This window comes from Megalops cyprinoides, chromosome 3 (assembly GCF_013368585.1).
Source record: "Megalops cyprinoides isolate fMegCyp1 chromosome 3, fMegCyp1.pri, whole genome shotgun sequence".
Lineage (NCBI taxonomy): Eukaryota > Metazoa > Chordata > Actinopteri > Elopiformes > Megalopidae > Megalops > Megalops cyprinoides.
The window spans coordinates 49,634,253-49,648,677 of NC_050585.1; the positions used below are offsets into that span (position 1 = coordinate 49,634,253).

The 14,425-nt window shown below is 42.1% G+C and overlaps 1 protein-coding gene across 1 annotated transcript; it reads right to left on the minus strand.

Moving 5' to 3' along the window:
* Window positions 1–2,779: 2,779 nt before the first annotated feature.
* LOC118775252 (multidrug and toxin extrusion protein 1-like) lies at window positions 2,780–13,520 on the minus strand. The gene is made up of 17 exons (XM_036525074.1): window positions 13,336–13,520; window positions 12,538–12,639; window positions 12,272–12,340; window positions 11,487–11,635; window positions 11,071–11,113; window positions 10,911–10,955; window positions 10,447–10,544; window positions 10,253–10,350; window positions 9,935–10,048; window positions 9,560–9,627; window positions 7,445–7,553; window positions 6,553–6,628; window positions 5,125–5,194; window positions 4,712–4,844; window positions 4,430–4,524; window positions 3,372–3,462; window positions 2,780–3,028 (listed from the first exon to the last, which is right to left on the minus strand). Exons 1-17 carry the CDS (start codon window positions 13,501–13,503, stop codon window positions 2,796–2,798), a joined length of 1,761 nt encoding a protein of 586 aa, XP_036380967.1. The 5' UTR covers window positions 13,504–13,520; the 3' UTR covers window positions 2,780–2,795.
* Window positions 13,521–14,425: the final 905 nt, after the last annotated feature.

The window sequence follows — 14,425 nt, forward strand, 5'->3', positions numbered from 1 at the left end:
TATTCTGATGTTGGAATGGTCTGTGGCTCCTTTATTGCACTGCACTGTATATGTAGGAGGTTAATTACTGTTGAATTGTGTACGCTTCAATCATGTTTTATAACACCTCTCCTCATTTTAATAGCCAGGACCAGCAAGCTGCCCATCTGCTGACTGAATAAAAATAGGCTTGAAAATCTGAATTCAGTCCCTTGTCATTCAATTCGTGTTTGGTATTGTATGTATGCATATATGTCTGTACATGTATGTCTAAGGAATAAAATACATCAGCCCATGCATTCTCTCAATACATATGCATGCCTGAGGAGTACTGAGGCAAATCTGTGTTCAATACAGGAAGCAGTCATAGCAGACCCACAGTCAAAACCAACAGAGTGTCTCACCACCCACACACATCTTTATAAAGCAAGTTAATTAAAGAAGTGTGGCTGGTCTCACACATTCAGTGACAATTACGGTTATCTTGTTTGCAATGACACTGATTCAATGATACTAGGACAAGATTCAAGTACTGTTAAATTTGGGAAGTGGAAAATAAGAATCCTGATTTAAACATTTACACAAACAAATTATACATTACTAATTATTAAACTTTTTCATAGTAATCACTATGTATTTGGGGAAGGATGCTCCTTTGTATGTAGCACACAACCAGTGAAACATCATCGTTATATATTTATCAATTTTTTTTTTTATTTTGCATTTATGTGCCGAGCAGGTCTGCTGTCAAAATCACTGCTTATTAATACCTGAGAAAGTCTGTCTGACTCTCAGGTGCACATTGGAGTCTTGCAGGGAAGTGAGCCCCACTGCCCTCTACAGGACACTAAAAAAGCAGACTAATTTCTATGACCTGACAAGAGGGCAATTACTGTGTGTGAGCAAAACACATTACACAGAGTTATTGATTAAAAACTGCAACAATGAAGCAATGTCTATAATGAAAGGCTGCCAAAATCCATTACTTTCGCATGTGCAGTGTAATGCATGAGTCTGGGCATACACATTCCAATTAAATCAGGTATGTGAGAAGTAAAAATCTGATTTCAAACAAAAACTTGTGGTTAATGGTGTCCTATCTTTTCATGCAACTTTACTAGATGCACTTTGTAGGTCACTGACGATAAGAGCATCTGCTTCACAGTAATGTAATGTTATGCAATACATGGCAACCATGGCAGTCAATCTGGCAATGACTGATTTTATTCTCAAAACCTGTTGCTCAATACCTCCTACCACCACCATTAAAGAAGGCTTTCAAAGGAGAACACTGTTTAAAACTTTACTTTTCAGTCATGGGTTGGTTCATTTTCAATATTGCATTTAAAACAAAAGGAAACATACTCCTGTGTAATGAAATGCAAAATTACCCGGGGAAAGATTTTTGCAGGTCACTACTCAGGTAACAAGGGAGCCGTTGCAGACTGCAGACCTACCTCTTTAGACTGCGTTATAGTATCCCTACCCAAAAATAACATCTTTCCATTTCTCATGAATAACTGCAGGGTATTATTGCACTTCTGTACAAAGTACGGCACTGGTAGTTATAGCATAGGTGTGATGGACTGAAACACTTTGGGATGTAGTCTATCATTTGCTGTATACACTGTTGCTTAATCTTGGTAACCTTATTTTATGCAATTATGCTACTTTGATTTGTAGGTATCTCTGGATGAGAGTGTCTGTAAAGTGGCTAAAAATACATAGTAGTGGAGCATGTATTGATCTGTTTCATTCAAATGTTTGAAAGTGTGTGTGTGTGTGCGTGTGTGTGGCGGGGGGGGGGGGGGGGGGGGGGGGGTGGTTGTGGGGGTGTGATAAAGGGCTGCATATTATTGAAGCCAATTATACTTAATTAAGTAAAATGGAAAACTGCAAAAATGCACCTCTTATGTTGTCTGCTTTCTTGGAGCAGTAACACCCCAGCTGTGCTCACACTTTGGTTTGCACCTCACTGAATCTCGCAGAGCCATGTTAGCTAGCTTCCGTGAACGGGATTATCTTTTGGTATGTTTCCGACTAGTACAATTAATCTGAAATGAAACCATCGGAGTGTCACAGGGTCAAATTTCACAGCAAGCATAAAAGCACACACAAGACAGAAAATTAATTCCATGACGGTTTTACTTCACCGAAATAAAAAGGTAATTGCACAAGAGTCCAGCAGCATGCAAGCTGCATGCTAAATACACTTTTTGCTCTGAAGTTCAGAATTGTGGCCTGTCACAGAATACTCAATAAGGCACTGATTTCTTTTTACAGATGAGAAGCTAACCTTTCAGTCATTTGCTTCAGACTTTTGTTCAGAAAGCTTTTCAAAGATAATTAACCAACACCGAGGTACAATTAATCCTTCTTTTTTCCCCCCACAGAGGAATTCAAATCTCCTCTGTCGCTCTCCTCATTTTGTACTCGTCAAATATTTCACATTACACTGCCTTAATATTATTACTATTATAATCATTAATTATGGCACAACAAGGCCAGAGAGGTGAATGCCTGGTGTGATTTGAATAAATGCCGCTAGCATCCCCCGTCAGAAATTTAACTGAACGACTGAGGCAGATTCTGCTGTTGCTATGTCTGTTAGGACTGCTGTCTGTGGAGGCCTGCTGCCTTCTCAAAGCCCCCCCCCCCTCCCCTCCCCTCCCCTCCCTCTGGGATTCCCGACCACTGGGGTGAAGAGAGGGGTGGTGGAGTGGTGCTTGCTGGGTTCAGGGTAGCCCAAAGCTGAGCTGGGCGGGGCTAGGCAGTTCGGCAGTGAGCGGAGTCCCGTGTTCTGCCCGACTCGCGCCTCATTTGAGGAGGTTGGATAGCAGGATGTTGCAGATGATGCCCGCAGCCAAGATGAGGACCATTGCGACGACCGCCAGGCCCCGGCGCAGCACCAGCTGCCTGGTGGACAGCACCGCCCCCACAGTGCTGCAGGCCTCCCCGCCCCCAGCCGCTGCCACGCCCTCACCCTCACCTTTACTCCGCCCCTCTGGGTTCTCATTGGCCTCGGGTAGCTGGGCCTCCATAGCCAGGGCTGAAAGACATGAACAAACACTTTATGCTCAGTTTGTTCAACCAAATTCGGGCCCGGACCAGGCTCGGCACCAGGAGAAAATACAGAGGGGTGCAACTGCAATCCACGAGGGTTCACAAAAAGTCGTAAACACTATGCAGACATCGGGATATAAGGAGACAACTGGGTGTGCGCTGAGGTCCATCTGGGGGTGCAATGCACCCCTAAGCGCCCCCATGGCACCGGGCCTGGCCCAGACACAGGCGTGTATGTACAGATGCACACACTGCTGCACACACTGCTGATGCACACACATCACTGAGTGATGACAGAAGGGTGGGATCTCTGGCGTGCAGGCGCTTACCCTGACAGGAGCCCCGCTTATCCAGGCTGAAGACCTGCTGTCTTCTTTCCTCTTCACACGGAGGGGGCTGCACCCCGGAACGCACCAGCGCCTAGGAGCACAGCAGCACCATCACATGTCGTCATTAACAAGGCGCCAAAAAATGCACAGGCGGATGAGTGTGGGGGTGTGAGAATGTGCATTTGTAATTGTGTAATTGTGTAATGTTGTATTGTGTATACACCAGCTGCTAAAGTATGTTTGGGGAGGGTGGGGAAGGGAATTTTGTTCCAAAACACAAAAGAGAAGGAAAGTGTAATGTACTGTTTAATTTTTATTGTATCATTCCTTCAATATAAAAAAAGAAAAAGATGCACATGTAAAAATTCACACAAAAGCTTTACTAACAAATGAAATGTGTATACACCTCCTGTATCACTGCATAAATATGTGTGCACTACAGCCGTTAGAGGTACTTACAGTACCAGTCAAAGGTATGGATAACCCTCCTCATAGGAGGGTTTTTCTTTATTTTCACTATTGTCCGCATTTTAGAATAATAGTGAAGAACAATAGTATTAAATAACACAAATTGATTTATGCAGTGTCCAAAAAAGTGTTAAACCAATCAAAGCCATCTAATATTTTAGAATCTTCAAAGTAGCAAAAAATATTTTTCTAAATTAAAATTTTCGGAAAGGAATTCAAATATACACAAATATAAATAGCGAAGTTGACGTCTAAGAAACAAATTTCAAGAATTTAAGCATCTAAATCGTGTTCGTAAAATCTAAGTCGTGTTTCCCGTTACCTTAATCAGGTGAGTCCAAACTTCTGACCGGCACTATATTTAGTTTAGGGGACCCTATCTTTAATTAAACACATTTATTTAAAAACACCATACAAGGGAGCCAGTCCGTGAGGAGTTAGAAGATGCCATCAGATAACCCAGCGATGGTTACTTTACTTTCTTACTTTCTTACTTTACTATCTTCAGGAACTGAAAGCTCCGTGCAGAAAGGCAGTACACAGATGGAGTATGGAGGGATGAAGGGACAGAGCGATGGCGGAGGACACACCTCATGAGTGGCCTTCTTCCAGTTGAGTTTGACCAGGAGAATGATGAAGAAGACAGACTGCACGAAGACACAGATGAAGAGACCCGTCCACAGTCCTGGGGGGAGAGGGGGGTGTGGGTCAATGATGAGCATTTGGGGCGCAAGATGGCCAATGAGCGTATGAAACACGTAAAAAGCTGGCTGAGGCTGGATGTTTTTTTTTTTTATTAGAATATCTTAGGAAAAACCTCCATACAGCAGGACAGACACACACACAGCAGCGCCTGTGGTCGGCTTCCTTACCGATGATCCCCATCTTTGCAGCGAACATCAAGGTCACGCCGATGGGGAAGCCCACAAAGTAGTACCCCACCAAGTTACAAAGAGCCCCGATCATTTGCCTCCCTGCCCCCCTCACCACACCCCCTGTTACAGCCTGAGGAGGAAGACAGGAGAAAGGGTGATTATAATGAGTGACAGTCAGATTTTATGCAAGATCAAAAGCAAGCACTTTATCAGGTATAGCACTAAAATATGTATATAGTGCAACAGCACCATAAAGGTATGTTTATAGTACAATACCCCCTATTCAACTTTATTTATTTCAAACTTGTGAGACCTTTTTCAAAAATATGTCTTAAAAAACAAATATCCATACTCAAAGAGACCGGGGGACTAATTCCACAAAGTACAGAACTCTGACAACGACTCCTTACCGCTAGTGCATCGAAGATGTGGAAACAGGAATACAAGATCATGACTTCTTTCACCCTGTTGACAATTTCCCTGCGGTGAGCGAGAGAGGAGGAGAGGGTGAAGTGAAGGGTAGGAGAAGAACAGCAAGGAATGGCGCATGAGAGGTCCAGTAATACACCCCACTAAAACTGAAAATCACACCGGTCACGTCTCAGATGCTGTCATCAGGGAACGGTTAGGATCACCGGTATTAGCTGAAATAAAAAATCCTGCACTGAACCCCTGCGGCACCGCCGGTACAGTAAACCCATCTTATTCGTTTCGGTATACCCTCTGGAAATTGACCATATTATTACAATATGAAAATACCATTTATGTGAGTGTCTTCTGATACATTCTCCTAAAGCTATGCCAAAGAAGGGTATTAAATGGCAAGATAAAATGCTGCCTTTGGCATAGAAGTGTGGCAAGGGATGCATAGAGCAATTCATTATTTGTTTTGCATTACTTCATCTATACTTCTCCCATACCAGAACCAGGAAGAGGGAGCATCACCAAGCACAATACCCAAAACCACGAACCACAAGGGGCTAGCGTTGTTTGATTGTACGCTCTGCAGCACTGTCCTGCTTCACAAGGTAACAGTTAAGGTTCAACGTGGCCTAAACCGGAGTTAATTTATTATGGATTATGTAATCAGACAGTCCTGTTGCTTGTGAGAAGAACCGGAGTCGACTGGCATCGGCTGCTGCGGTTCTTGTGCGTGTGTGAAAGGTGAGAACCTTTGCTTCCTGTTTGTATATACATTAGAGGTGCCGCACACATGCACATCAAACGTGACCACGATTACAAAAGATACCTTGTTTCCAGTGTTTATAGCTAAAGACATCCTGGCCCCATCCATAAACTTAAAGTAACATGGCCTAACGGGCATACCCAAGTTTGTAGATGAGGCTTCTCGTGTTATGATGATAGGGGATTACAAGGGCCAAACTAGAGGACTTGAACAAATGACATAACAGATTGTCAGGGGAAGTTACAGACTCATGTGGGGAAACAACAGGTAGTGGTGAATTACATAGTAGGGTGCTAAAAAAAGGCAAATGAAAAAGACATTTCAATATATTTTAAATTTGTGAATTAAATTTCTTTATTGAATCCATTTCGACCACAAATGGTCTCCCAGCAAGAAAGGGACAAAATGCCCTGCATTTTCATTAATAATCTGAAATAGAGATATTGTTAACTAGCCTCTTTTTATTCAGGAAATGGGGCAAACAAGTATTTCAGTCCTGACTAGGGCAATGTGCTGGTTTGTGTCAGTAGTGTGGCTGCATTCACATTTTATCACATAGCATGAGAGGACCTGTGACTATCTGTATTTACTACTGTCAGAACGGATGTCTTCTATTCTTAAACCTGTTCATTAGAATGACAACCATACTCACTCATCAGTTGTGAAGATATAACCAATCACGTTCTTGAGAGCCCCGATGACTGCTGCCACAAAGAATGAGACCACAACTGTAACAGCAAAAACAAAATAAGATTAAGTGCTACTGTAACACTTTATCCCTCAAGTAAATGTGCAATAGCGGACATAAATATACCATCATCATAATTATTACTATTATTATCAACCGTAACAGAAAATATTTTAATAATTTCAGAACATATTTATATAATTATATAACATATTTATAATTTCTGTAATATATCTCTTCAGTGAAAACATATACTGGGCAGAATCGAGGGACCAAAACACCAGTAACTACAGCTGATTACATCACTGAATTATTCCTCTTGCACTGTTGCGTGAAATGGCAGCTGGACGGATAGGGAGTTCTGTTGCGGGTGTGAACAGGGGGCCGGCTCACAGAGCAGAAGAATCAGAGAGCGTTACATTACATTACTGCCATTCAGCAGACGCTCTTATCCAGAGCGACTTACATGGGATACAATTTTTACAACGTTATCCATTTGTACAGCTGGATATTTACTGAGGCAGTTCTGGGTTCTGGGCAATTCAAGTGCCTTGCCCAAGGGTACAGCAGCAGTGCCCCAGCAGAGAATTCAAACTGGTTATTTCAGTTTCAGTTATAAGCCCTGCTGCTTACTGCTACGCTACACTGCCGCCCCAGTTTCATAGGTTATGATTTTACATATGTTTACAATTTTACAAATTATCCATTTATGCAGCTGGATATTCAATGAGGAAATTTTGTGTTAAGTACCCTACCCAAGGGTACAACAGCAGTGCCCCAGCAGAGAATCAAACTGGCAACCTTTCGGTTATGAGCCCTGCTCCTTCCCACTATCCCGTCTCTTCCCCACACTCACCTGCGCACATTATGGACACCTTGGTGGACAGCTTGGCCTGCTCCAAGTTCCCCGCACCCAGAGCATTCCCCACTCTCACGCTGGCCGCCACGGCGAACCCTAGAGGGAACTGACAGCCCGCGAGATGAGCTCTCGCACTCTCTCACCCTCGCTGCCAGCGCCAAAAGCGTCTGAGCGGGTTCCAGTCGTATGCCAGCGCTGCTCTCCTAGTACTGCGATGTCAGTCCTGACAGCGAGATCCCCTGAAAGGGCTACTCTACTCTCACTGCCGAGACAGGAAGAGGAAGACGAGCCTCAGACAAAATCGCTCTACAGCTTTATTCAAACGGTACGCATGCCGACCCATCTGGCCCTGTCCTCCTTTTACTACTGACACTTTTCTTCATTTGCTTGGTGAAAGTCCTTATTCAGGGCCATTAATATTGCTAACACCTCAGTTATCATTCATATGCACAGCAGGATGCAAATGAAAGCCGTTCAGGCCGAGCGCGCGGCATGGCTCCCAAGACTTGCACAGTGCAACAAAGTCAATCTAGCTTATTTCCAGCAAGTATGTAAGAGAAGGACACAAGGTAACACACGTCAGTTAATGAAAGAGCACATCAGCACAGCGAAATCCAACAGGCCCAGATATAACACGCATGTGACTGTCTTTAAGGCAAAACAACAATCTCCATGCTACGTGACAGACTTAAGGTAGGAAATTCCCTCTAAGAGGACATTGAAGAGCAGCAACTAGGGCATACCAGGAAAGCAGTCTGTACCTTCTAGCAACACCACAGGCTAATAATATACTAATAATAATAGCACAAAGGCAGCCTTTTGCCCTCTGTTCTGGAATGAATTACAACCTTAACAAAGACTAATCTACACAAGTTTTAAAACAAAATAAAGAATGTTTGTAGGTACTTTTAATGCTTAATGTACCCTCTCTCACCAAACCTTTCTGTATGCAACTCATAAATTTGGGCAAAACGCGTTTTGATGACGTTATATGTAGACATGAAATGATAGATATAGATATCTAAATGGTGCAGTTAGATTCTCTAGCTAGCCAGAGAATAAGCTGGCAAACAAAATGGATTTTGAGACATCTTTCTATATTTTCCCCAGGCTACTAATGTTAAACAGCAGAGTTTAGTTGCTGTCATACTACAAGAACTACTTACTTGTCAAATGAAATTAAAAACATTTCCATCTCTGGCAACGTAACTTAGCTCTAAGTAACTTGGAAAGGATCAGTAACAATATTTATGTTCATCAGTGCATAGCAATATTAAAATGATGTATGAAAATTCAATTTACCTATGGTACAACAGTGAATATTGTCACAACTGGAACATAAACTGACCAACAAGAACAATAGATCTAAACTGATCATTTTACTGATCATTGAAGTACTTGTTTCATAGCATTACGACTAAGAGCGCTAGGACTAATGGACAGAGCAAAGCAAGTAAAACTCACACTGACATGAAATTTTTGAAAAAGAAAAAACATTATAGCCAGCAGTGGCCTCGTTGGGTCAGATCATTCGGGGCCATAGCCCTGAATATTTTAAGCCTAGCCCCGAATACTGTTGCCCTGAAAAAGGAGGTGTTTATAGCAAAACAAGACAGACTGTGTATCAGAGTGGAACTTGACTTGCAGTGTCCAAAGGTGTGATAATATTTATTTATTATAAAGGTAGATATAACCTCCCCAACCTACTGATGCCGATCTCCCTTCAAAAAAAAAAAGCCCCAGGCAAACTTGACTTAGCCCGTGATCTTTTCAATAGCTAGAAACACCCCTGATAGGCAGTCTTAATACAAGTTATGTGGTGATATAATTGTGAGTCTCTCAGGGCCATGAAACATTTGTCATTTTCTGATTCCCCGAAATCTGAAATTATGATATTTTGTCTCATGCCTAGTTATATGAGATTTCATGCTAATCTCCTATCTCCTGTAAGTCTCTGGTAATCTTTACTAATATGGCCATCCTGTTAAAAAAGTAAATCAAATGAAACAGATGTCCCTATCATTTGAACACAAACCAGGAGCCTGGCAATAGGGCCATTATTTAGCTTTGTGAATTTTGGACTAATACTGAGAAGATTTAGGTTTTATTTACCATGTAAGCGATGGTGGCCAGCTCATACACCACAGACTGCGATGCCAGCTCTACTTCACTAATCAGCCCTACAACAGAGAGAAAATGAAATAAGTGAATGTACAAACAGTTTTTAATTAAAATGTTTTATTTGAACATGTTGGTTTTAAGTGCAAGGAGCAGGCAGGGACCTCTACAAGCAGGTGATGAGTTCCTACACAGAATAATGAGACATTCAACAACTGATTCACAGATAATGTCAACCCAGGTAGTTAAGCATTATAAATTCAGACTTGGGCATTGCTAAGGACACACATTACCATTACTGTTCTTTTTTTTTTTTTAACACGTCCTCCTGAGCCAACCAATGATTGACAAGAGAAGGTGACATCTGACCTGCCAGGAATCCTCCAATCTCATAGGTCCACCACTCCAGGCAAAGCATAAGCATGCTGGGAATGGCCAGCTGGATGAAGGAACCCCACTCCTGCAGGCAGTCTTTGGACCAACCTGCAGGGGTCAGACCGAGAATCAGGGCTTCAGAGCTCAAACACTGCGGGGTAATGAGCCACCGTGATAGGCTAGTCGTGCTGTACTGCTGGAAGTCACGCCCAATCACAGTGCCCGCATTTAAAACGATTTCCAGGCATTCTAATCTACTGCGCAAGCTAAGCGCTGCACTGCACGGTGCACAATGCACCTTGGTAAACTCACCTCCCCACGTGGCCTTATGCAGGCCCTTCCAGTGAATGTAGATGAACAGGAACACAGCCAGGGAGTACTGGGAGATGGAATTTGCGGCTGCTGATCCTCTACAAACAGCAGACCAAACAGCAACAGCTTGAAGGCAGAGTCTCTCGTGCAGAGCAAACAGTGACACGTGTCCGGAGGATATACATCGTACTTACGCCACTCCCAGGTCCAGCACGTACAGGAAGATGTAGTTAATCAGTGCATTCAGGACGTTTCCCGCTGCTCCCGAGAGGACCTGGGGCCATATTATACCCTGAAAGACAGAGAGCACCTGATCACCCGAATCACTATCCACCTAAAGCAATTTCTTATGACCTAAACTCTTGTGTTTTCCATTAAAAAATAAGGGTTTAATGCACTTGTATCTCTGTCAGCTAGCTTGTACCTTGTCTGGCCAACTATTGAAACTTGGTCATGCAGCATTTCTAATATTGTGACTCCGTGTATGGCTTTCGCTTGTGTTGTACTCTGCCTCACTTATAAATTGCTTTGGATAAAAGTGTCTGCCAGATGAATAAATGCAAATGTAAATGTAGGGAGGATCCTCATTACACAACTCTGTGTCTCCACTCCTTGTGTGCTCGGAGTGCCAGTGCACAGCCACCAGCAGTGCTCTCACCTGATTCTGCAGATACCGTCCCTCAAGCTGATACATGAACGCTGCCTATGAAAACACCAGTTCAAACAAACAAACAATTAAGAAGATGAATAGAGTAGTGATAGGGTTAGTGTCACTGTAGCTTCTGTATGTTAGTAAGTAATAGGGAGATTGAACTCACCGGTAGCGCAGGCATGAATATCTTCACATACAGCTGTGAGAGCCTGGGGATGAGACATAACTGTCAAGATTTGTAACTTTCATTCCATTATTCAGACTAATTCAAAGGAAACCGCACACTCTTTAGCACCAATGAAATCTCATTGAATATTGTAAGTGGCAGTGAGTTTGTGTCACTGGTGTGCCTTTAGGTTCTCCAACAATCCTACTACAAAAACAAATGATACAAGTTTTTCAAAAAAACACACACACACACACACATTCATTAAGTGAATAATTTGATTGTGAGCATTAAATGCTGTTGTAATACCTATTAAAAAATGTTATTATTTATAGTCACACTTTTTTAGGCATGTGCCATTTCATTAATTACAGCTGACATGAAAACATTTAAAAAAAAAAAAAATCGATATTGACCTGGCCACCTCCGGACTCTGTCTGACAGCCAGCAAGATGGGCTCTGTGTTGATGAGAATGGCCCAGCATGGGAAACAGGCCAGGAGCAGAATGATGATCCCCCGCTGCAGAATAACCCCCACTCTCCTCAGGTTGCTGCTCCCAAAGGTCTACAGTCAGACAGTGCATGAAGAGCACCAGCCCCACAGAAACTGAACCTCTCACACAACAGCCTGCCGTTTTCCTTTCCTCCTGACAGGTTTAGACAAATCACCAAACTATATTCACAGTGCGCTTAGAGCTGGAAAACAGTAAGAAGGCCCCGTTTAAACTGGCAGTGAAGTGAATTCTGTTGCACGCTCTATGTAGGTTTCTCTCCGGAGACACTATTCCTAGGCCCAGCTGGTATTTGCAGCATCACTGACACCAACAGGTTGTGGCGATGCAAATTTTCTGAACATGTTTTGTGAATTAAATTACAAAAATTGATTGATTGATTTAAAAGTTTAAACTGGTCAACCTGCCTAAAAACAAATACCAGCTGAGTGTTCAGTGGAAAGAGTGTGGGTTCGGCCCCCTTCTGAACCATATTAAGGACGTTTAAAGTCACCATTCTCAATGATTGACAGTCGTACAGAGGAGACTAGGGTAAAAGAAACAGATGCAGGGAAGTCCTGGGAACATATGTGAATACACTGTGAAACTGCTTTCTCAGTTTAGAATGTGCCCTGACCCATTACTACTCCAACAGAGTCCTCGATTCCACTTCAGTAAAATAAGAAACAAAATAATTCATCCAGCACTACCTGAGATATCAATGTGTCACACGCCGACGCTAATCCAGACCCAATAGAAATCCCAGTAACATTGATCACCTGGTAAAAAAAAAAAAAAAAATCACAGAAATCATACACAAAAAAAAAACAAATACATTTCTACTGGCATTAATATCCAGTATTGCTCTGTTTATATTTTATTTTGTATTTTTTATAGTTAAGGCCGAACGTGGTAATATTCAATATTGAGGTCATCATTGACTTTCTAATTGTTGTGAGGTGTGTGGGTCACTTACAGCAATGGCCAGAGCAACGCCGGCCAGCTCCGTCTTTCCTAAATGTCCGCAGAACACGGTGCTTATGAAGCTTATCAGAAAGATCATAAGCTGGGAGATGAACTGAGCGACGAAGAGAGGAGACAGGGCAGTAAAAATTATATATAAAAAAATTTATAACCACTTGCATATAGAACAAGGACATAAAAAATGTATTTTTACTGCAAACATATTTGCGCACTCACCAAAAAAGCTAAAGTGTGTTGCTAAAGTAGTAAAGTTCGTGGCATTACTATTATAAATCGATTACCTTAAACTCTACTTGTTAAGCGAGCATAGCCTGTTAAGTTCATGGCTATCTACATCCAACTGCCGGACTAAAGCGCTATTCTGTCAGGCTAAATATGAGCAGAATTAAAAGTTTCAAAACGCTAGGTAAGTTTAAATGGATAGGTTTTCCTAACAAAAGCAAATGATGTTTTAAGTAGGGTAGTGGCAGAACGTCGGACTGTGAAGACAGTAACTAATTGCAAAATTAAAAAATACTGACATAAATAAACTGGTAGCCTGTAATGCTATCAGCTGTGCAACTTCTGCGTGGCATACATCCTACAGCGAGTTTTTGCCTGTTGCTCGTCGTGTTATTTAAAAATACAGATAATTTACATCATTTTGCCGATCCTACAGAAAATAAATATTAATTTGATACATTAAATACGTGCTAATCCCTTGCAGGAATGCAGGAAACACCACATATTTCGCTCATTAACGACAAACGGTGAAACATCAAGTGCGTAATAATAATAAAAAAAATCTTACCACAGGTCCGGCCAATTTTAAAATGAGTACAATTTCTTCTTTGTAATCGATGGGTATCCATGTGCGCATACGTCTCAAACAGCCACCACAAACAGTCTGTGAATTTGATGTGGATTTCGTGACAGAACTTCTATCGCATGTGTCCCCTTTGGCTTTGATCTCCTCCATTTTCCGAGGTACCGTTAGATAACTCAGTTTCAAGGTACACTGTCCGGCTGACCGGTTCTGCGCTATTCACTGAACTGTGCTCGCCACAGTTTATGTACCGGTCGCACATATACTGACGTTACAGTGGGGAGACATGCTTGACAAGCACAGGTGTGGTAATACGAAGGCCTGCCCACCAAAACAAATCCTTTGACCCTTGGCTGGCATAATCTACCCCTCCGTCACTTCAGGAGGTATTACATAAACCAAAGCTTCTACAGGGGCGGTACCATCCCCCGGGACGCGTTCGGCCGAATATCTCTGTTCGGCAGCTTTCGGGGGTCGAAGAGGTCAAATAGGCAAGGAGGGCCGTTCGTAACAATAAAAGGGGCGTTGCACCCTGTCCATTAATATATTTTAATAAAGATTCTGCACACTTCATTTACTGTTTATGAATTAGTGATATAAGAACCATATAGTAATCAAATAGCCATCACACAAACTCAACAATGATGACAGCAAAATGATTGTTCTATGTTTCAAAGAATTTAGTGAGGGATATTGACTGCTTTATGATATCACAACCCACTCCAAAATTATTTATATGACACATGCACACACACACACGCACACGCGCGCACACACACACACACACACACACACACACACACAATTAAGGTATTCATTTTAGTTATGCATTGTAATTATAACATTATGTACTTTCAGTTATGTTCTGTTCTATTCTGCTTTCAAGGATTTGAAGGATTCATTACTTATAATAATACAATTGACCTCTGATTCTTGTGAGCAGGGGGCACTGTAAAATGATTCACAAAACAGTTTTAGTCAAGCCATGAGAGAAAATGCCTTCTTTAATGCGCAAAGACATGTACTTAGTGAAATTCTGTTTCACAGCAAAATGGTTAGCAAAGGTTTTGGGTTT

Bases quoted from the DNA above. Each gene is read 5' to 3' on its own strand.
- LOC118775252 (XM_036525074.1), bottom strand. From the start codon at position 13,503: ATGGAGGAGATCAAAGCCAAAGGGGACACATGCGATAGAAGTTCTGTC. The intron at 12,341-12,537 runs GTAAGTGACCCA...TTTTTTTACCAG, and splicing joins GCGTTGCTCTGGCCATTGCT to GTGATCAATGTTACTGGGAT. The intron at 10,049-10,252 runs GTGAGTTTACCA...TGACCCCTGCAG, and splicing joins GCATAAGGCCACGTGGGGAG to GTTGGTCCAAAGACTGCCTG.